This window comes from Haplochromis burtoni, unplaced genomic scaffold, assembly GCF_018398535.1.
Source record: "Haplochromis burtoni strain Fernald_Lab_line unplaced genomic scaffold, NCSU_Asbu1 Contig_168, whole genome shotgun sequence".
In the NCBI taxonomy this organism is placed as follows: Eukaryota; Metazoa; Chordata; class Actinopteri; order Cichliformes; family Cichlidae; genus Haplochromis; species Haplochromis burtoni.
The window spans coordinates 1,004,033-1,027,745 of NW_024582529.1; the positions used below are offsets into that span (position 1 = coordinate 1,004,033).

General features: G+C 38.9%; 2 protein-coding genes across 2 annotated transcripts in view; one reads left to right on the forward strand and one right to left on the reverse strand.

Moving 5' to 3' along the window:
• Nucleotides 1-13,148, reverse strand: part of LOC102309953 (voltage-dependent calcium channel gamma-6 subunit) — a 48,313-nt gene extending 35,165 nt beyond the window's left edge. The window contains exon 1 of the mRNA XM_005933753.3: nucleotides 13,069-13,148. The gene's annotated coding sequence lies outside the window, so the exon portion shown is untranslated. The remainder of the gene's footprint in view (nucleotides 1-13,068) is intronic.
• Nucleotides 1,991-23,713, forward strand: LOC102309436 (GATA zinc finger domain-containing protein 14). Its single transcript, XM_005933749.2, has 6 exons — nucleotides 1,991-2,052; nucleotides 11,414-12,691; nucleotides 16,630-17,407; nucleotides 17,869-18,119; nucleotides 19,804-19,983; nucleotides 21,700-23,713. Exons 2-6 carry the CDS (start codon nucleotides 11,873-11,875, stop codon nucleotides 21,907-21,909), a joined length of 2,238 nt encoding a protein of 745 aa, XP_005933811.1. The 5' UTR covers nucleotides 1,991-2,052; nucleotides 11,414-11,872; the 3' UTR covers nucleotides 21,910-23,713.

A 23,713-nucleotide genomic window follows, 5' to 3' on the forward strand; every position in this document is an offset into this window, starting at 1 on the left:
GTGCTTTTAAAGGAACTTTGTGTTTTTCTTTATTATTAATCTGTGGTCCAGTGTCATCATCACGCTAGAAAGCAAGTTCAGCACAGTTAGGCTTTCTTTGCATTAGCTTAAACATAAATCCTAAAACCCCAGTGAGAGATAATAGAGTCACAGTAGAAATGGCCAACCTTCCTTGTCTGGTCCAGGCTCTACGCTTCACATTCTGTGCATGCTCACATAAATGGTGGCTTTGACATGTCATTTGGCTTCCTCAGTGCAAGATGACCTCTCCAGGGTGACAACTTTAGTCAGAGCCATTGTCAGACAAACAGCTGAAAAAGCCATATGAAGAACACGCTGTAAATATATAATGATTAAAGTCAACACAGGTGCTGCGAACAGGGTAAGAGAGCAGTGGTGATAGAAAACCATTAATCGTGTGAATTCCATTCATCCACACTTTTTCCACAGCACTGACCTCCACCATCCCCACCACCTCCACCAACTCTTCTGGGTAGACACCAAGGCATTCGTAGCATGTCCCAGGTCTGCCCCAGAAACTCATCCTGAGCCGTTTGTGCATGTGAAGGAGCAGCAGCTCTATTCTGAGCCCCTGCTGAATATCCTCAACTCTCCACTCGCTTACAATGAGTAGTCTCCAGATTCACCAGTTCACGTGTTCACCAGTTCATTCCCAAAGATATTTCTCCAGCTCTTGTGAATTTATATTAGTATATTTCTAACAAGGCAGCTGGACCTTAAAGCGACTGAACTTTCAACTTTATACATTTGATCATTACAGGTTATTCAGTGTTTCCTCACTATATGATACTCATAACATTATAAAGCATAAATCATATTTATACATTTGAATCTGAAAGACTGCAAATTCCTCTGACTATGAAATAAAAGTACACACAGACTGTGCTGCTGTAGCTTCACTGTACAGCTTCACTCGGCTGTATTTTACACAGGCAACAAGCTGTGCAAGTACAAATCCCTTCACACGTAGAACATGTCCTCCTGACATGAATCACTCGAGATGTGGCAGTTCCAGCAAATTTTAACCTCTGTCCTCCAAACATAACGTGCTCCAGGTTATGTGTTCAACTTAGCTCATCATGGTGATCCAGCCAGGCACAAGGGTAAAAACAGAGCCACCTTCAAAACATTGCCTTTGGACTCAACATTCCTGGCTTATTAATATTTCTTCATCGTACAGCCCTCAGACTGCCTGCGGCCATGATGACAACAACAGCTCCTACTGTATCCTTCTGCTTTGATCCTCCATTGTTTTGTATGCAGTGCAGCTACAGTTTTCTAAGGATAGCTTGGAGCTCTTGTGTTACCTTTAAGAGGGTAAATGGGCAATGACAGGCCGCCTGTATTAGAGGTGAGGTAACTGTGTCCTAGACACATGGATTTTTTTTGAAAACATCTACAAAACTGCTAAATAACGTGACTTAGTTTGTTGTTGTTGAGTACACTAATGACACCCTTAGGAGCCCTGAGAACCAGCCAATCAAGGTGTGTAGGACTTCTTCTGAATCATCACTGATCTTGTTGGGCATGGTTGCGATTTGTGTGAGCTGAGTAAAAGCTATTGGCTCAACAACCAAATCTTCAATTAAATCGACTTCATGATGCCAAAGCGACAGGAGTGATCCAACTTGCCTCCATCTTATCTAAGACACCTGAAAGAGTCTGCAGTTTATTCAAAGTACAAGCAAAGGAAGGCTTTCCCTAAATCAGGTGATCACTTTAGTGTGCACGATTGCTTATTAGTCCAAAAATTAGTCCAAAGGTCTCATAATTGCTTTTGTTGGTTTTTCTTGCATCGCTGAGGTTTTAAAAGTTTTTACCTGAACATTTAGAGTTAAACATTTTGTTACTGAAGTACATAATAAAAAAAAAGTAGTCAGGTGTGTGCGCAGAAGAGTGAGTGATGAGAGAGAGAGAGAGAGCGAGAGAGAGAGAGAGAGAGTTAAAATTATCCACCTAAAGCCAATCCTCCTCAAGCTGATCAGTGTGTTGAATGGACTAACCACCTTGGCGACTCCAGACTTGCAACAGGTAAGAAAAGCTTTGCTTCTTTTTAACCAAATGATGCACTGTTTTCTAAAATATCGACCTTTGGGAAGATTCCTAAACGATCTCTCTTGTGAGCAAGTAAATTGTTGATAAACAAAAGTAAAGTGAAATTCACGGCCCCATGGATGATGTAATGCTTCCACAGACTGAATGAAATTAGTACATTAAGTTTAAATAGTTTGTGGTTCTTTAGAGAGAGTTTCTGATTTGTTAATGTAATATGTGATTTATTTAGTGTGTACTGGTTTACACATTCGCCTAACATGCGAAAGAGCCCCGGTTTGATCCTGTGACGAGACACAAATCCCTTTGGGTAGTGACAGGAAGGGCATCCGGCGTTTTAAAAAAACTCCCCGCTGTGGCCACCACTGATGAATAACAGAGCAACTGGAAGTAGCTTCTATAAAGTGTGATTCATTTAGTTATGCAATGCATATTTAAGGATTTTCTCATGAGGCCTCTGTCAACCAGTTACCATAAGCTGTAGCTTAGCTGCTATATGTACCTACCTCAAATAAATATAAATAAATGGGATTTTACATATTAGTAAATCAGTAGATTTACTGGCCACAGTTCTGACTTTTTGTGCTACAAATGTAACTATCCAGCCAAATCCTCATCAAAAAATTCTACTTTTTACATTTTTACTTCTTTGAATCTCTAATAAACTGTAGGTGTGATACTTTATTATCTGCATCTTATTTAACCATAAGACACAAAGTAAACTGAGCTGAATCATCTGAGGTCAGATGAGTTAAGATATTTTGTGAAAATGTGTTCAAATGAATGCCTGGTACTGTAGGTGATTCAAGTCCCTTTGTTCTAGACCGTCTTCAACAGATGTCTTTCTCAAGAGCTTATTAACACGTTAGAAGTAATTGCTTTAAAACTGCTTGAAATTCAAATAAAGTCAACTGGAGGAATGAGGCTGAATGCTGTTCCACTCACAGGGTGAGAGGAAGCCGTACCACCGTGGACGAATCACCAGTGAAGTAATATTCAGCATAATTATGGTTACTTTTAAGAGTTTTCAGTCTTTTGTTTACTACTTATAGTATTTTTTTCTGCATGCTAATATTCTGTTACTAGTATAACACATAAGAGGTTTTATAATATTTGATTTGTCCTCATCTCTGTATATGCCTTCAGCCGTCTGTGTTATATTCAGTGTATTTTTGATGAGCTTTGGCTCACATGAAGCTAAGATTTCAACGTATTTGGCATTTTATTGAACTCAACTTCTTTCATGGGTGCAACATTTTAAAAGTGAAGATTCTTCTCAGATTTTCTGTAGTAGCTCTGTTGCTGGTACCTTCTTATATCCACGGTTGTATCTCAGGGATTTTTTACACTTGTTTCGTTCATTGATTCTTGTTTCAGTGAACATTTGTGCAGTATAGCCATAGCATACCTGTGATAACGTTCCCTTCCTGTGTATCCAACAAGTCTTTGTTCAAACCTGTTCAGTGGAGATCAATTGAGGCCACGTGCGGCACTGAGCCTTTGGCTTCACGCCTCTTCGTTAGCTACAGCGAGGGCAGAGGCAGCTTAAAGAGGTCAAACAAAATGTGAAGGTGATCCATCACAGTTCAGATCAGAAGTCCACATCTTTAGAAATGTGACACCTGTTATCACCAAAGAGCACTGATAAGCAACCAAGCTATTGTGAAAACTGCAACTTTAACCCTTAAAATGATGAGAAGAAAATCAAACTTTGCAGAATCGATACTGGACATTACAATTATGGGAAATACTAATAGGCCTACCTGAAGTTCCTCTTTAGGAAATCAAGGCACCAAAGAAAAATGACACAGATAAAAAAAAGAAAAAAAATCATAAAGGCAGCAAAGATTTGTTCTCAGAGACACAGGGAATGCTTTTAGTGCTGAAAAATAAAGAAAAAAGATAATTTACTACCCGTGAGAATTAAAATGCCTTCTAGTCAAAGACCCGCCTGTTACACTGCACTGTCTGGACCTTTGTTAAGAAACCTGAGCTTCCTGCATGGCGCCATCCATATGAACTGTTGTGCTAAGCCAGTGTATTGTCACATTGGTTGATTAATGTTGCTACTCTCAACACTTGAGCCTAAGAGCTTTCCACACTGCCACAACTATTCCCAGTCATCCTGATTATGGTGACCCCACTGAGGGTGGTCTCTGAAGTTGGACCATAGTAAAGTCAGGTAATGTGTTAACTTGTTAATTCTTGACACAAAGGGAATGGCTGAGTTCATATAATGAACATTTACATTATGCGCTGGTGGAAAGTAGAGTTATTATTACAACATGTTTTTTTTTCCCCACAATTTTAAACCATGTTTCCTTATAAAATGTGGACTTTATGTAAAGTTTTGAGACAAGTTGATCTTGACAGGCCGATAAGAGTGAGATGTGGAGTGATTTTGATGGCGTACTGGTCTTTCACACTGAAGGCAAAACTGTTGGTATACAAGATTTACAAGGCTTTTGTCGCCTATGAGCATGTGCTGTGGGTAGTGACTGAGGACAAAGTTCACAGAAACGAGTGTCGGAAATGATGCTCAGGTTTTAGTAAAAGGCTTCACTTTTGTGAAAATGACAGTTGGCTAATTTACTGACATCAAAATGCACTAAATTAAAAAGTACAAGGGTGCGACAAAGCCTCTCAGCAACCAGCGCACTTAGCGGCTTCACAGTAGAGGGCTGTTGACCCAACCAGCTCTAAACTGTAATTCCATGTTGCTGTGTGAATGTGAGGCATGATTAGGTTCAAAAGGGACACCTGTAACTCTTCTTTATCCTTTTTCCAGTTGTTGAAATGTTGCCTGCTTTGTACTGACAGGAAGGCAGAGAGCTTTAGTGTATGAGTCGACATATCGGCACAGTGCTTGTTGTCATGCTTGATCACATTCTGTTGTCTGTCAGCTGGTTCACTGTAACAATATGGCTGCTGTATATTTCCAGGGCTGAGGAGTCATTTCAATTGTAATTTGGAACGATTTGCATGTCTGTGGAAACAAAACACAGTCAGCTAAGCAGGTATATTTTATAATGCTTAGTAATATGTCTCTGTAATTTGGTGCAGCGGTCATGTTAAACGTTACCCTATTTTACTAGTGACTTCAAGAATGCAGCTTTGTTTTTACTGAGCGATGTCAGGAATTTTTCGGCATTTTTTCATGTTGACAAACGTAAAACGGGAGCTTTAACAACAAAATACAAATCTGAACAACAAAAAAGACACATAAGGACTTTTAAATATGGTGTCATTGTGAATAAGATGACACCATATTTGCCTGCAAGATGATGTTATATCCTATATATCCCCAATATAAAGAACAACAGCTGCTCATAGGCTCTTCCACTGGTGATTATATTAATAGGGAGTAATGATATTGCTACTAAAATACTTTTTTATTTATTATTTATTAAAGCTACAGCATGAAGAGCTAATGTTTAGTTTGAATCTTGTATTAAAATAATGAACTACATATGATACAGCAGGTATATAAGGTAATGTTTTCTTTAAATAACTGTCATTCTATTGCATTTCATAATGAAATCTAAAATGACAAACTAACTCGTTTATTATTTCATTAAATGTTGAAACACTAGCTTAAAAAATATTGACTGAAATTCAGACCTTTTGAATTATTTTAATATGCAACTTAATTTAAAAACAAGCCAACCAGTTACGGTGTTAAAAATGCCACCTGAGCATTCAACAGTTTTTTCATCTCACAACTAAAAAAGAAAAAATTAATTTGCTTTTAGGACTTAGACTCGCTCATTAACGCACTCTGAGGCATTTCTTTTGCATAACATACCAAACCAAACTTTTAATAATGAAGAGTATCCTCACATAAGAACAGATAAAATTATTAAAAACTTACTTTCACTCATAGTTTTATGCTAATACAAAGTACACACTGCACCAGCTGCTCAGGATGTGATTGCCAAATCTCTTTTGTGTGTAATCTTATATATGGAGGCATTTGATAGATGCTGTCAGGCACAAACATGGCATTGCTTTTAAACTGATTTGTTTTTCATTTATGCAGCAGTTTCTGAAAAATGACTGTCTCGAGGCATACATTTTTAAACTCTCTATACTAATTTTTTTATACAACAGTACTTTGGGGACTAATCATCTGTTGGCTTTAAATATGTCAGATGTCATGAAGTTTATTTAGCAAAAAAGAGAACATTGTACTTGTGTAATTATGTCTTCCAACAAATTGATGCATTCTGATGTACTTAAATTGAATCCATTAAAAATACACACAGTAGGAGCAGACACTGTCTCACTGTCTTAAATAGAGTGACTTGGATGGACTTTGACGTTCCGCCTAATCATTTTTTACGAATGTGAATAGAGACCAACCACATTTGTGACCCTTTAACATTTATATATGTACGTTTTCACCAACTCTATCTGCTTATCTTTATGCATCTCTTCGACAGCTGATCCTTCCTCCCTCAGTTCAACCTCACCCGCCTTCTCCTCACCTCGAGTCTCACTTCCTGCATTGAAGTCAGGGCTGTAACACATGAAAAGTTACATAAATATACTCATGTAGTCCTGATAGTCAGAAGATTAGACATGAGTCCATCCCATCTCTGGACAGCTGATGAGCCAGCTAAACAACAACAGCAGCTGGTTACGAGCTAACATGATGTCAGTTAAAGTTAGAGTATCCTGAAAATCAAATTTTTTCACCAATAAACAGTTTGATTACATTCTCACACCACATGAAACACAAGCGTTCAAGTCCAACAATGCTACATCCACTTCAAAGAAAGTTTCACTAGTTCCAGCTAACAACAGTTAACAGCTAGCAACAGCAACAGTTCAGGATATCCTCGACAACTTTCCTTGAAATCACATGATCAGAAGTGATTCACCGATTCATCAACTCATATCTGACTCCCTTCACAGAGTTTTGCAGTCTCCTAAAAATGAACCAGACCAACAGGCTACGATCACTACAGCTGAATGGCAGCCAGAGTTTGTGAGTGACCTGTGTATAAAATTGTAAAATACTGCAAAATATGTTTAGGGTTTTTTTTCCTGTAGTATTTTAATAATATGGGGTGTACACGAATGTTTTTATGCATACACAGTAGTAAAATGGGGTTGGCTAGCCACAGGTACAGGCTAAATGTTTTTAATCTATTAATTGTTTAAAATGGTTTCATCCTACAGTGGTCACCATAGCAATCTAACATCTGACAATGAGATTGTTCACGCTTAAACACTACTGCAGCACGTCAGACTTTTCCTAGTGAACATTTATGTTTGTCAAATGAATCCTCTTCGGAAGCACGGCCCTGGAGGTTATTAAATCAGTGAAGGCCAATCAGTTACATGTGAGGGATTGTGTCAGTTACTCTACAGTGAATCTAAACACACAGTATGGTTGGTCCAAGTTTCAATTACTTCAAGTGAAATTGTCCTGCAGCCTTTTGCTTAATGTTAGGAGTCTGTGCTCTGACACATATCACAACATCTATGCATCATCAGTCGTCAAAGTGCCACTTGGCTGTTCAGTGTTGTGGCCAGTCACGTTCAGACGGACATGGCTCACCTCAGCACAGAGCTTACGGTCCAGCCAGAGCACCTGACACTGAGGTGATCTCATGCGATGATGGGTAGGGAGGTGAGGGAGGGGCCTTTAAGCTGCAGACAGGGAAAGGCCACTCAGTTGGAAACTGAACGTGTATAACTGACCCAAGCAAGGGCCTTCAAAGTGCACATCTTAATCAAAGCAAAATACAAGTGTAGTATAAAAACAGGCTTTTTGTGTCACCTGACACAAGCACAAAATGAACTTGAGCTCTGTCAACACACAAAGCTTTTCAAATCTATTATAAATGCTGGAAAAGCCACTGAAATAGTCGATTGTATAAGCAATTTAAACAAGACAGTTGTTAGGAAAAGCTGCAAAATGTGTATTAATGCAAATTACATTAATACACAAGCTACTGGCTGCGTGTCAAGCACATGCGCTTCTCCTGCAGTGACACGTGTGGCAACAGCAACTTGTGGGTTGGAGGGAGATCATCTGGCAGAACCAGGACCCTGCAGTCAATCCCTCATTAAACAGCATTACATCCAACCAATCCTATTTGACCGTCACCCTTGAAAGAAGAAGCAGGAGCTATGAGGACACGGATGTGATCCGTATGGGGGAAACATGAGCTGATCAGATGACGAGATCAGCTTGATATAGTGAATCTGCAAAGGAGCGCTGTCACTTTGTGCTTTTAACTACTGAAGGAGTGAAAGTGACAAAAGATAATCAGTTCTTTAAGGAAACCTATGTGAACAATTCCATTTGAAAAGGAAGGAAAAATAACGATGACATTTGGGAAATTTGATAGAAGTTAGAAAAAGGTTTCTGCTTTGTCTGCGATTATATTCTGAATTTTAAGAATATATTTATCAAATATGAAAATAAAACATCCTTTCTATATTGTACTGGAGAATAGCTTTATAGCATTGAAAACCTGCTTTATGGATTTTTAAATGAGTTTTATACACAGCATACAACATATTTTATTGTCCTTTTGCTAACTGGATTAATTAAATATAAACTTTTGTTGTTTATTAATCCATCCGGCCATCTATCTTGGTCACGGTGGGCAAAGACAGAGTATAGTACTGATATGACACCAAATTATAGCTGAGTTCATTGTTTATCCTATTTGATCCATAATGAATCATAAAAAAACAACAATATCTTTTAAATGTCTCCACTATAATCATCAGGAGCAGTTACAGCAACCTACATTTTGTAAGCTTTGCTGTATAATACTGTCAACCATTATGGTGTCTGTGCAGCCTCCATAAACATGAGTCTCACTTATGCTGGTTGCTAAATTTTAACAGCGTTCTGCAAACCTCAAGACACATCACGAACATGAAGGCACAACAAAGTGACACAAATGGTGTGTTGATTTGTGTCTTTACATGCATGCTAGCATGGAAACCTACATAAAATTAGAAAGACAGCAACCAGTTATCAGTCTGTGCAAATGTGCAAATTTAAAGTTGTTGTACTTCTTTCACATGACAAGAGCACAGTTAGATCTCACTCAGCCTGGGTTATGTAGAGCAAAATTAAAAGTTGGCTCAATCGAAACTTGATCATTTCCCCACAAGGCAAAGAAAAAATGTATGCAGGTCCAAGGTTCTCCGACCCTTTCTATCTTTGACAAAGGAAGGTTATAAACACAAGCAATCATTATAACGTTGTACATATAGCAATGCTGTTTGGACTAGCATGTGATGCCACGTGTCTCAGTGAGGTATCATGTCATGTAAATCTCCACTAATGGTGTCCTTAAGTATCAGACAGCAGGGCACACTGTTGGATTATGGCTCTCACGTAGTGGCTGCGTGCACATCGTTAAATGCCTCTCGACAAAACATGTTTGTTTTTAAGAAATAGCTGATGAATCCTGCGGTGTTTCTAATGATGAAATATGTGACACCATTAAACTATTAATGATCTCAGATGTTATATCAAAGTATCAGCCAGAATTCTCTAAAATTTAAAATTCATCCAAATCATTACACTAAAGTGGTAAGTTGCATGGTTCTGTTTATCCTTTTGATAGTAAGCACTTGTGTTATGTTTAAAGAATTAATGCCTCAATGCTAAATTGGTCATTTCTTCTGATAAAAAAGAGAAACTTCTGTCAAATTTAGCAGAAGTAAGTCAGAATCAGAGAGTCACTGTATGCTGCAAAGAAAATCTCCTGACAATTCATACCTTATCACATTAACATATCAGGTTTTGTACAAATTAGACTAACAAGTTAGAGCTCATCAATTAGTGAGCTTTAGACTTAATGAAAGGTGGATGTTGTCACCTTTAGACAAAGCCAGGCTTTCTGTTTTTGGTCTTCATGGAAAGCTATGTGGCTGTTGGCTGTAGTTTCATATTTACTGTACACACATGCTGTTCTTATTTACCCCTTCGCAAGAAAGACAACTGGTATATTTCCCAGAAATTCTAAGCTAATATGTAATTAAAAAAATGCTGAAAATCTCAAAAAAGTATTGTCATTGTCGTTTTTCTCAGAAGGACAGTGTCACAGAAAGGGCGGTGCCAGAAAATCGGATGTTTGTACTTAATGTAATGTGTGTTGTGGGTGTTTAAAGATAAGGAGCTTAGAAAGAACAAGCTCCTTATCTTTTCCTGTGTGTTCTGAAACTTGTTCTTCTTGGCTTTGCATCGCGCTCTCGGGCAAGACCAACGAGCATGCGGTTGATGCATGTTTCTTGTTCTGCTGTTCAGGTCTAACAGAACAAGTATAAACAAAAAAAAAAAAATATTAATACATTATTATTAGTTGTCCATCATCAATAAGGAACACCTATTGTACAGTAGATGTGGTTGAATGCTTTTCTTCTGTGCAATAATAATGTGGACATCCCTCTTCTTTGAGTATGACTCTGTCTCTCCTCGCCGTGCTGCTTTTAAACAGTCAGTCAGCATGGCAGGCTGAAGGCGGACAAGTTCTGACTCTGATTCATGAGACTCGTGTGAGTGACTGGGCTCAACAGGCATGCCCTTGTCTCAGCAGAAAACCAGCTTTCATTATGTGAATGATTGCCCTGTGGCTTTGACGGAAGATTAATTGGCCATAATCTGATTATACTGTGGCCTGCTGCAGCCCTGAAGACCCCCAATCACCACCACCACCAATCAGCCCTCCCCTCTGTGGTGTCTGTCTGTGTGTGAGTCATTGAACTTAAACTGCAGTCTGCTGGTTAAAATAAAACATGCTGACCACATGAATGAGCATTTTAATATGTGGAGATCAACTGCTTATGATGCTGAATAGCTCTGGTACCTTCCTGCAGCAAGAACTATAACAAAAGCAGATTTTTAAGGTAATGTTGAAAAAGGTGTTTATCTAGTTTTCCTTCTCAATATGAGTGCATCAAAACCATGATTGAGTCATGAAGCTCTTTGTGGTTTTGTTTACATCGATATTGCAGTCAAGTTTAATAGATGAGTGTGAACCGGAAACTCACTTAGTAATTAAGATGGTCTCCAGTTATCTCTTAATTCAGCCATAACCCAATTCCTGTCCTTTAAACCTGTTCTCTCCTCTCTGCTTTGTCTCACTTTGCCTCTTGACAGTCTTACTTTTTCCACAACCTGTAGCTTTTTGGGTTTGTTGTTGTTGTTGTTTTCCAGTTGGCTGAATCATATATTGATTGCACTGTAAATAATACTTAAAACCATGAGTGGAGATGATCAAAGCTTGAGCTAGCTGTTTGTTTCCATTATGTCTCTCTTCTTCTTGACTGGTTTTGTTGATGTCTTGTTTTCTCTGTCTCCCAGTAGGCAATGGCAATCTGATGGATGGTTAGAAGCCAAAGTTAAAAGGATTATTCCTGGCCGTCGAACACAGAAGGTCTTTGAAGCCAGAAGAAATCACCTGTCTGGCGATGCCCCAGTACCTCATCTCAGACAAAGTGGATGAATCTATCAGCTGAACTTTCTCAACCTGTTAACTTACCATGGTGCCAAGAAAGCTTGCGTGATTCTAAAAGGTGTTCTTGAAGACAAGCAGCTGGAGTTTAACAGTCCCCTTTGTTCCCAATGTTCCCAGTGTTTTTAGAACCCTTCCTTGGAGTTTCTGTCACTTATCCTCTAAAGGGAATTTATTTTGTTGACATGATTAGCACCAACACCTCTCAATCAGAAGCAAATGATTTCCATTGATGGTGTTTGTCCCCACAAAACTAAAGCCTTTGAAGACTGTCAATTTCCGAGGAATAATTTGGACTCTGACCAGATATGGCCAGAGACGTCCGTCCTCTGAGCCAAATGCCTTTGTCTACAAAGCACATGCAACGGGTGGGAGCTACTCTGGGGCTTGTCCTCCCTTTCATCCCCCTACGATCTCTTATTTTCTATTACTTCCTTTCATGTGCAGCAGCAGCAGGTAGTTTACCTGGCATAGAATATGATTATGGCATTAGCCCCAAATTTGTTTGTACTCCCATTCCTCCAGAAGCAGATCCCAGCTGCTACTCGCCACCCAATGTGCCCCATGGACCAAGCAGTAACAGCCATAGCAGTGACCACAATGGCGGGAGCAGGCGAGGCATGATGTCCGACGAGGCCAAAGCCACTATTCTGCACTTGCGTGAGAGCCTTGTGAGGCAGAAGGAAACCATCCTGGACCAGCGAGAGACAATCAGGGAGCTGAATGCTAAGCTCACCTTATGTGAGGGCTTTGGGGGTCACCACAGCACTGGTCACCATGACAGTCACCATGACAACCACCACGACAATCATCACGATAGCCATCACGATACCCATCATGACAACCATCATGAAAACCATCATGAAAACCATCATGATAACAACCATAACAACCATCACGGTACCCACCATGACGACCATCATGGACATCACGGCAGCCATCATGCATCATTGTCACTGCACCATGGGCCTTCAGGATATCACAGCAATGACCACCATTATTCCCACGGCAGCCACAGACTGGACCACAACAGGAAGGGCTCGTCATATAGCAAACACAGTTCCTTCTCTCCAGAACAGACTGGAAAAACCCTGCAGACACTAAAGGAGAGGCTGGAGAACTTGCAGGTAAGCATGAAAGATTATAGTTTGATCATTTTTTGTAGCGTACTCACTTAATAGCACTTAATAAAAAAAAATCACAACTGGATAAATGAACTCACTGCGCACTAGGACAGGTGACTGGGACCATGCAGTATCTTCAGTTTGATTTGTTTTGCAATTTTTAAAAGTTTCATGCTTTAAAAATTGCTGCACAATGACCTTTTTTTAAATTTCAAAGATGCATGAGAGCTACTTGCCAAAGTCTGAGCTGCATGGGAACATCCACTGAATATCTTCCTCAGTCATGCAGGAGAAATACTAAAAAGTGTGAACCGAGTAATTAAACTGAGATTGCACTGCAATAAATTATGAGGGAAATGGCTGTTAAAATCTTAGCTTACCAAACGGTGACTTTTCCGTGTGTGCCTGGACCTCTTCACTATTCCAAGCTTTCTGAGGGCAGAAACAATGCACAGCAATGAATAATCCACAGCATTGTTCATTGTTGTTGTTCATTGAAGGCCTTTTTGTATCAGTGGAGTTTGAGTGCTGTCATTGGTGAGCTTAGTATCTGTTTGTTAACAGTCTAGGGTCGCCATGTTTTAAAATATCAGAATTTTGTGTGATGGTAGATACCAATAAGAGCTCGAGCTGCTTTAATCGTGGTAATTATGGTCTGCGCCATTTGGGTGGAGTTGCACTTTCTTAATGCTCTCATGTTATTTATGTATCTGTTTTACTATTTCTCTTTTAATTATTTATTCATTTATTTGTTTTTAATTGTAATTGTGTGTCAGGCACTTTCTGAGTGTGTATGTGTACTTTATAAACCTTACCTACTACAATTTTTGCACAAAGAAAATTCAAATTGTCTATAATGTGTCTGCAATGAAAAGCTGCAGACAAGCAGAAGTCTATTAAAGGTTTGACTTAATTGGGGTCACGTCTTACGTCACTGAGAGTCACATGCTCAGTCACCGAATCAGCTGCCTTTGTTATCTGCTGCCAAAACGAGGGATATGTTTCATTAGGACATAGTAACCTGAAGGTTATTCTATGGATGTTGTACATTTTACTGCATCATAATTAATGCATATTCTCAGGACTAAATCATTATTTTTTTAATTTATGGTTTTGTAATAATTTGGGGGAAATTAAAAAAAAAATAGCATTCAGAAGTTGTGGGCAATCTGTCTCACACACTCATCACAAACCACCCACCAGTCACTATGAAACACGTACCACCCACAAAGCTAATATGAAAGCTGCTTGACTATTGTCTCAGAGTTAATGTCTCTGCATCGTTCTCTGTCTTTCTCCTGGATATCAGTGGCCAAGGTCGAGCTCAAAACAGGAAGAAGCTCTAAGTTGATTAGCCCTCACCCCTGATCTTAACCTCTGTGTGCCAGCAGGAGTAGGATAAGTTAAGCTCCCCTGGTGGAAAACAAGCAGTCTATAGTATTTAAACACCGGCAGAATGACAAAGAGTTTAGATTAAAGAAAAATCTTTTTCCCCAGTAATTCTTGTATACTGGTTTAGCTTTTTTGTGTTTGAACTTGTGTGTAATCTCTTGCCTCAAAGTAAATCACTACACACACGAACACACAAACATATCACTTTCTCTCTAAAAACACTCTCTAAAATAATATATATTTATAATATAACTATATATTTAAAATGAATGTTTACCCTACACAGCTAATTACTAATCATTGTTATAATGAATTCATACCAAATGCAAATCAAAGTTTTGTCTTGTGGTTCTCACAAAAGTACAGTCATGCTGGAAACCCACGACTGTTTAACCCTAACAGCCAGCAGGATGAGGAAGAGTGCAAATGAAAACTGCAATAAGGTTACAGGATCATATTCTCAAAACTTTCCATGAAGTCCTGCAATTTCCTTCACTGTTCTCCAAGCCATCTTTATTTCTTCTGTCACTATAAAATAAAAGAAACTGAATCCTTCGGCTCCAGCTCCCCTCAAACAGCATCAGTTAGTTATTGACATAGAAAGTCAGATATTTCAAAGACTTTCCAAAGCACACCGTTGCCTCACAGCAAGACAGTCTAGGGTGCTAGGGTGTACCCCACCTCTCATCCAGCCGTCCAATGACTTTGATAAGGATAAGCAGCAGAGATGGATGGATGGATGGATGTAATTCCTATTTAATAAGTCCTCCAACAAATTTTACATGGGTTTCCAGTATAATAGAACAGGAATGTCCAAACATGTATAACTTTCGACTGGGAGACTGGGTGTTGATCTACCCAAACCTACTACAATCACCATGGTGTCTATAATTTACTATGAAAACTTTGGCTGGTAGAAAACAGGCATAGAACAAAATACCCTAAGTACAATCAAAAGCTGAACAAGACTAAAAGGAACCAACTATCAGATTTGTTAACATTACAGCATGTAAAGCATATTAAAATTCACTCCCCATATAGCTGTCGTGAATGGGGAAAATTTCATACAGACCAGTACTACTTTATTAACATATCAACCCCCTCACTGGGTTCAAACACCAAAAACTAATTTATAATGAGACCCTCTACAACATTAAACACATATTAGAACAACACCAAGAAAAATGATACAGGCACTTACTAAGACAAGTGGTAGAGGTCTCTTAAAATGAAAACAAAACTCTGGTTCATATCAAGAGTTTGTGTTGTTTAAAAAGACAATAATGTTAAATTCATTAACATAAACTTACAAAGCAATAAACATCTTAATGATGTTTTTTATCCTTCCAGATTCCCAACTATTTAAGTGGTTTTGCTGTCTCACTTTGGTTATAGTTTCATTATTATGATGTCATAATGTGAGTCTTAAACCTGGCTGCCAACTGGCCTGTAAAAGCTTCATTATTAGTGTAGGTGGTCTCAGGTCATGCTGAGGGAAAGTGTTGCCAAAAATCCCTTTCGATCTCACTTGAAGGTGTGAGACAAAACAGAACTGGTGCCAGGATTTACCCTCAGCCTCTCCCTCTAACAGGATGTCTACACCACCAGCCTCTGGCCATGCACCGAAGGGCGCTAGCCAACCTCACTTTCAATTAGCTTCATCCTTCCTGACAAGGCTATTAATCGTGGCGTGTGCTGGCAGGGAACAAAGTCGGATTTGCTGGTGAGGAAGACGAGGATGAAGGAGGGAGAGGAAAAAAGAGGACAAGAAAACTTTTCCCCCTACACTTTTAAATGTCATACTGAAGTTCCTCTTGTACTATTGTATTGATATAACCTTTGGTTCTTGTTAAAAGCATTAAAATGCAAAGTTGTTGTTGTAAAACTCTTATTACCAGCACTCACCTTTCTCCCCCTACAGTCCTTTTCTTTAACATCGTTTTTATAGTTTTGCTAATAGACAAAACTGACAAGGAGTCACAATCATACAGTTAAAGTCACTATCTTTCTCCAGTAATGAGTTTGAAATAGCCTTGTCTTGAAATCAGTGCCTTATTTAAATTGATTTTTGAAATGTTTCGAATGAGGTCTGTGGTTAACTCAAGTCCTAAACATGTTTTCACATTTTGTTTTAAAATATGAAACTGAATACCCAAATACCTGCTTCAGGAAACCCAGTTCTTCAGGGACATTAAATGTCATGATGCCACACATAGGAGCTTTGTGGTGGGAACATTAAAGTCATACTACCATGATCTAGTTCATTTTACTATAAAGGTACTTAATCTTTCAAACATCCTAAAGGGTCCTTAGATTTTTGATGATTATACTAGTTATCAAAACACCTACCTATTCTAAATTTCTATTTTTGAGACCTTTTTTCAGCAATAATCCAAAATCCCATTCTCTTTATTCAAGTGAGCCAGGTCAATGCTGACATCTTTTTTTGCCCTGCACAAATCGCTGAGACGCTCTATGAAGACCTCCCACAATGTCAAGGGAGGTCTTCTACAAGCGTAGTTATTAAGCACTATTTTCTTTGTCTACAGGCCAGGAACTCCTCCAGCTCCTATTCCAGCTCCCTGAGAGAACTTCTGCAGAGGAAGATCAATGCTTTAGAGGAACAGCTACACAGGTACTACAGAGATCACCATGACTATGGTCACCATAATGACCACCATGGAGATCATCATGATGACCATCATGGCAACAGCCACCATGATAGCCATCATGATGGCCACCATGGCAATAGCCATCATGATGGCCACCATGGCAATAGCCATCATGATGACCACCACGATGACCACCATGATGACCACCATGATGACCATCATGATGACCACCATGATGACCATCATGAAGACCACCATGAGGACCATCACAATGCCCATCACAGCAACCACCAGAACAGGCATTGGTACAACCGCCACACTGGACACCATAATCGCCATCGTGATCACCATCGTGACCACCACTATGATGGGCACCATGGTCGGCATTATAATCATTTCAGCAGCCACCATAATGACCATCATGACGATCATCACGATGATCACTATGGTCATCATGATGACAGTCATCACAGAGATCATGATTACCACCATCGACCTGGATACCATGACAACCACCATGATGATCATCATGACAACCACGATGATCATCATGACACCCATCATGGCAATGACCACCACGATGACCACCACCATGACAATGATCATCACCCGCGACGGCTTCCTTACACCAGTAAAGAAACGAGTCTGAGGGGCACTGGACACAGCAAGCTGGAAACAGTACTAAGCCAACTGCACCACAGCAGCACTGACCATGGTAAACATACATGCACGCACAGACATAGCTACACACACTCATGATTTATTTTAGGGATGAATTTGAATTCTCATTTATTATTTAATAATTACAGAATATCTTTGTACCTACTATTATCCGGCTTTTATTGGAGGTTGCCCTATAAAAAAAAACTCCATTAGTTAGGTTGCTGTGGTTGGTGCTAGTAGATTATTATAACCCATAATTACCTAATTTATATGATGAATGATGAAAGCAAGCACAGGGCATTGTTTTGCCTTTAATAATTATATTGATATAATGTAGATAGAGAATATCTCCATAATAATTGGGTCAGAAAAAGGAACAATTCAAGAAAAAGAAAAAAATAACTTGTTTGTTTCTAATGCATATAGAAAATAGTCTAACAAAAGTCTTTGACAGCAGTATTTGTTCATCACAAATGAATAACATGACTCTAAATTTATCCTCCATCTCACCAGGGAACCAAAAGAAGCTAAAGAGTCCCACTGCCTTCCTGTTAGACTTCCCCATGAGGACTAACTACATGTATGGCAGGATGAGGCGGTCAGTGGTGACGGAGATCTTTGCCTTGACCATCTGCCTGTGGCTGAAGGCAGGTGCAGGTCCTGGTCTTGGCACTCCCTTCTCCTACTCGGTGCCCGGGCAAGCTAATGAGCTGGTACTAATTGAATGGGGCAGCAATCCCATGGAGCTGCTAATTAACGACAAGGTAAAGCCTATCACCATGTCATGTCACAGTGATTTATGATCTAAATGTTGATGAATCTGGACACAAAAGCTAGTTCTGAAGCTCAGCCTATAGTGCAAAGGTTTATGGGATCTTTTTACCAGTCACTGAATAATTTATCACTGTAAGAAAATACTTGCACATCAATGTGAAGAATCTCTAGGCAAGTCAGAAGATGTTTGGTCCCAGAAGCTATCTGGTTTCCTGTTTGTAAACCACATACAATCCAGGTTATCCTGACTAATCAAAGTCTAGCAGGCTCGGGTTGTATAAACTGCTTGTGGTGAGCAAAAGAAGGACTTTATCTGCTAATGTGTGATGATGATTTAGAACTAGCTCACGTTTCACTGCATCAAAGAGTAACAAGGTATAAGTTCAGCATTACTCCACACTAGTTTGGCTGTACCAAAGTAGAGAAAAGAATATACTTTCACCAACACTGGCCAGTGTTACTGACAGCTAGTAGTACCGTACCACCAAGAAATAAGAGTCAGAGCAAGATGATAATCTGCCAAATTTACTCTGGTATGAATATTTTTCTCAACTAGCCAAAAACTTATCTAGTAAAGACTCCAGAGCAATGTAAATGATATATATAATATTGTCATCTCACAATCACATACTCAAATTCATACACAAAAACTATAGAGCTCATTTACTGGTTGTTCCTTTTAACAGTGATTAGCATTTTGAATATCTGCTGTAATTTATGTATTTATTATTTAGTTTTACTAAAACAGTCTTCTTAAAATGTATAATATCCTCAAACTTCATTGGCATAATACACATTAATTTTGACTTTTTAAAAATTTTTATATTTATTTTTGTTGTTTTCAGTTGTAACAAATTATTCACATTTTGGTACTTCTCTGTATACTTCTAATGCAGATTAGACATATATAACGAGCCCCTGCAATTGTCTTTCGGTTGTTTCTCCTAGAAAAAGATTGCAGATGTCTCAGTCCAAATGACAGTAATCAGACAGTAACCCAGTCAGACTGCTGACAAACAAATAATTCAATTAGTCAATTAGCTTCCTAATCTTTAATTCTCCCCTAAACGGAAGACAGATGTTTGTCTATTTCCCTTCTGTGCCCCAGTACTTCGTGCAGTGAGCTCAACAAACAAACGAACAACACAATAATCTGATTATTGTAATTGATTGGCCTAATTGTCTGTAGCACAGACAATACCAGGAGGGATAAACTGACGTGTTTGTTGTCTGTGAGTCACACACTTGGCAGTTATCAAACTGATCATTGACACAGTTCAATGATCTCAGAATGTAGATTAATCTAAGAGTTTAATTACTTTTCTACACTGTTTTATGAGGATGAAATGAGAGAAGATTCACACGTTGTATTAATCCACTTTCCCGACAATTGATAACAGTTACACATAAGGCTTGCTACTGTGTGAATACTCGTGCAAAATTAATGGCAGGCTATCAGAGATGACAGTAAAGGAGTCTTTTTTTCTTTTTACTTCATCAACATGATAACATCTCAGATCATTTAAGGCTTGATCAGGTCTAAACCGTGCCATCGCGACCCTTGGATAATCTTTTACTTGAAGGTTATGAGATGTTTTTCCAAATAAAAATTAAAAAATAAGTAAATAAATAAATAAAATCTCTTTTTTTTTGTCTCTCCACCTGGTTCTTTAGGCGGCGACTTTGCCCATAACTATGACAGATGAAAAGTGGCATCACGTGTGCGTGACGTGGTCCACACGTGATGGTGTCTGGGAGGCCTACCAGGATGGAGCGAAGAAAGGCACAGGGCAGAACCTGTCAGCCTGGCACCCAATCAAACCAGGAGGGATTTTCATCCTTGGTCAGGAGCAGGTATGACACACAACATGCCTTCTGACTGTGGGATAATAATGTCACATACAGACTATGTCAGCAGATATAGGTATGTCAATTCATTTTATACCCCAACGTTTGCTATAAGAGGTTTTAAATTGAGTAAATACAAAGTCAAATGTGTGGGTCATTATTTATTTAATAAAAACTAAACCAAAGTATCTTGTAGAACCAGCATTAGTGGAAGTAACTTCAAGTAATCTTGTCTGTTTGACTCTTAGAGGAATTCATTTATGCACAGCTGCCTTAACCACCACAGCATTTTAATGAAACTGAGGTGTGGATTTTAACTGGGCTTTTGTAATTCTGCATTGTATTTCATTCAATGCATTCTTGTCTTTTTCAGCCATACTGTTGTAGATTTGCTTTCATTCTCTGAATCATTGTCATGTTGCACGAGCAGGTGTCAGCCAAGCTTTAGCTGTTGAAAAGATGGCCTCATATTAGACACTTTGGTATACAGAGAAGTTCAAGGTTAATTCAATGACTGCAAAGTGCCTGTGTCCTGTGGCTGCAACACAAGTCCAAATCCTCACCCCTCCACCACCGTGCTTGACAGTGTATTAGGCGTATGTGTTGATAAGCAGTGTTTGGTTTCTGCATATAGTCATTTCCACTTTGGTTTCATCTGTCCAAAGGACATTGTTGCAGTTGTCTTGTGGTTTGTTTTGTAACTTACTTGCGAGCCTAAGCTGTGCTGCCATGTTCTTTTAGAACTTTTAACTTTTAACATGCTAAGTGAGGCCTTTACAGTCTTCAGTATGAGGTTTTCGTTTTTGTGCATTTTCTCTGAACACTTCATGGCCTCCATTCCTGTGAAGATTGGCAGCTGCTTTCCACTTGTGAATAATCTTTCTAACAGTAGAATGATGGACTTGAACTTGTTTCAGAAATGGCCTTATAATCCTTTCCAGACTGATGGGCAGGAACAAGTGTTTCTTTAAGATCATTGCTCATATGTTTTGTTCTTGGCATTGTGTTACACTTCCTGACCTGAAAAATGCTAAAACTTCTGCTTCTATAGATTACCAGCACCTGGCTCCTACTTTCCTTTTTAATCCGTATCAATACTGCTGCTGCATTGTGATTTAATTTTTGTTAAATAATCATATGATCTAATATGTCATGTTTGGTAGTTCATCTGTTGTATCTATCTCATTTAAGACTCGCTAAGGACCAGATTATTTTTATGACATCTGGATATGTTAAACCTTGGACTTGTAAGAGGGTCTCTTTACTGTGACTGATAGTCTGTCTGTAGTGTGGAGAGCTGAGCTTGTAAGGCCAAGCGTTGTCAGTTTGGTCATTTTTTTATTTTTTTTTTATTTTTTTGAAACAGCTGACTTTGTATAGTGTCTTTCAGTAGATATAAACATATGCACTGAATCTTTATTGTCTATTGTCTAAATGATGTTGGTCATCAGAAAGAAAGCAGGGTTAAGACACTCTAGTATTGGCTTCATTTTTTCAATTCAATTCAATTTTATTTATATAGCGCCAAATCACAACAAAAGTCGCCTCAAGGCGCTTTTTAGGGCCTTGGCTTTACTGATGAAACAAATCAAATTTGTGTCAAACTAAAAATGTCATTTTTACCAGTTTCATATCTTAAAGAACAACTTTCTAATCCCAAGAAGCTGGTAACATTTTAAATATCAGCTCTACATTTTGACACATTTGCTTCTCCCTCCACAGGACACAATGGGAGGCCGCTTTGACGTCACTCAGTCTTTTGTGGGAGAGCTGTCAGATCTCCAGTTCTGGTCCAGGGTGTTGACATCCAGTGAGATTTACAGCCAAGCAACCTGTGGCGGCCACCTTGTTGGTGATGTCATGTCATGGTCGGAGGAGTCGGTTGAGCTCCACGGAGGCCTCACTGAGCTTTCTTTTGATCCCTGCCACTAAAGATGGACGCTGACCCCAGGGCTGTAGGATTATCCTTTTCTAGTAATTGATAACATGGTTGTGTCAAAAATGGCTGACAAGTGGAAATACATTATTTGATCATTGGTCAACCATAAAGTGATCGTTTCTCTCATTTCTTCTTCCATCATGTTGGCTGCAGAACTTTAATAGCACAAGCTCAGCTGTGGGCCACGAGCAGTGTGAGGACTTTGGTTGTTTGGTTTTTTTGTATTTTTCCATTCCTGCCGGATCCTTCTGCCTTCTCCACCTACACCCTCACTTCCTCGCTCGAACGCTCCCAGCAGGACACCTTTGAAGGCTCCAAAGAGTGCAGGGCTTTGGATTTACTGGCTGCACGCTCATGACTGCAGCACCTCTAAGAGATCCAACACACATAATAGGATTTCTTTCAATTGGAACAAGCCCAAAGGTTGCTGGTTTACCATTAACTGCCCTGCGCTAGCTTGTTCTGTGCGGTTTATGAGCAACATAGACATTACAGAAGGTGAAAGAGATGCTAAACGAAGCCACATAGAAACCTGAGTGAGGACTTGTGCGTGCTGCTAAAGAACCGATAGTAAGGTTGCAGTACACAGCAGGGCAAAGCACTGCATACTGATGGTTGTTTTGCACATTGAGATTTTGACAGACTATTCTTTTTGTATTAGTATTTCATATTGAAAACTCTAAAAATATGTGGGGGGGGTTTGTAGAATTAACTATAACATGCTTTTGTGTGGCTTTACAATGTGAGTACATATTTCATAACAGTAAATCGTGCATTTTGTCAATGCAGGACTGAAAATGTTTTAACCTTTGGTTTTTCTTCTGTCTGTAAATGAATCATTGTGAAAGGTTTGTTACATAAGAGCAAAACAGCTCAATGTCAGACACGACACATTACAGCCACGAGCCACCTGACTGCATCAATTCAGGTTAACAACGTGTCACCGCGCTAATGCTGATGTCTCCTTGGGCAACCACTGGCTTACAGTGGGATTTACCTGTGAACAACTGATCTGATCCTGCTTATTTCCGACAAGCTCAAACCGCATGGCAGAGTCAGACACACAGAAGCTAAACCTGTAAAAAGACATTGTTGATCTCGTGTTAATCATTTGTAGCTGCACTTTCATTGTTTTATAACAAGAGTTTGGGTTTTTTTGTACACGTAAATCAAATATGAAAGTATTTATTATGATTGTTCTCTGGTTGTAAGCAACTTTTACTTAACCCTGTGTTTATTTGTAAAGCTCATCTTTTGAAATAAACTGTTATATATTTGCTAATTAGAGCCCTTCTGAATTAAACTCACGTATCCTCCAATGAAATTTAATTCAGCAGAATCAGTCACCTCAAAGAGCTTTATATATAGGTAAAGTAGATATTTTCAAATTATCTTAATCCAAACCAAAAGAAAATTCTCCAAATTTTCTCCATATGTTCATATGTTTCTACACACATCTATATATGATGTGACATATATATATATATATATGATGTTCTTCTTTTGTCTGTACTCCTATACTTCACATTTATACCTCCTTCTTCCAATACAAAAATGTGTAGTTTGTAAGCTAAACTTTAAAATGCATTATTAACATAAATACTTGCTTATCCTCACCTTCAGTGCACATTTCAATAGTTTTTTTTGGTTTCTTTATTTTTTCTTTAAATTTGTTTTTTGTCTTTTGCTGTAAATATGCTGAGTATATTCCACTACCCCTTCCCACATGTGTAAGCCAAAAACTACAGTATAAACTGAAATGTAAAACTTGAAAAAGAAGAGAAATGCTCTATAAAC

Bases quoted from the DNA above. Each gene is read 5' to 3' on its own strand.
- LOC102309436 (XM_005933749.2), top strand. From the start codon at position 11,873: ATGGCCAGAGACGTCCGTCCTCTGAGCCAAATGCCTTTGTCTACAAAG. The intron at 12,692-16,629 runs GTAAGCATGAAA...CTTTGTCTACAG, and splicing joins AGAGGCTGGAGAACTTGCAG to GCCAGGAACTCCTCCAGCTC. The intron at 18,120-19,803 runs GTAAAGCCTATC...CTGGTTCTTTAG, and splicing joins AGCTGCTAATTAACGACAAG to GCGGCGACTTTGCCCATAAC.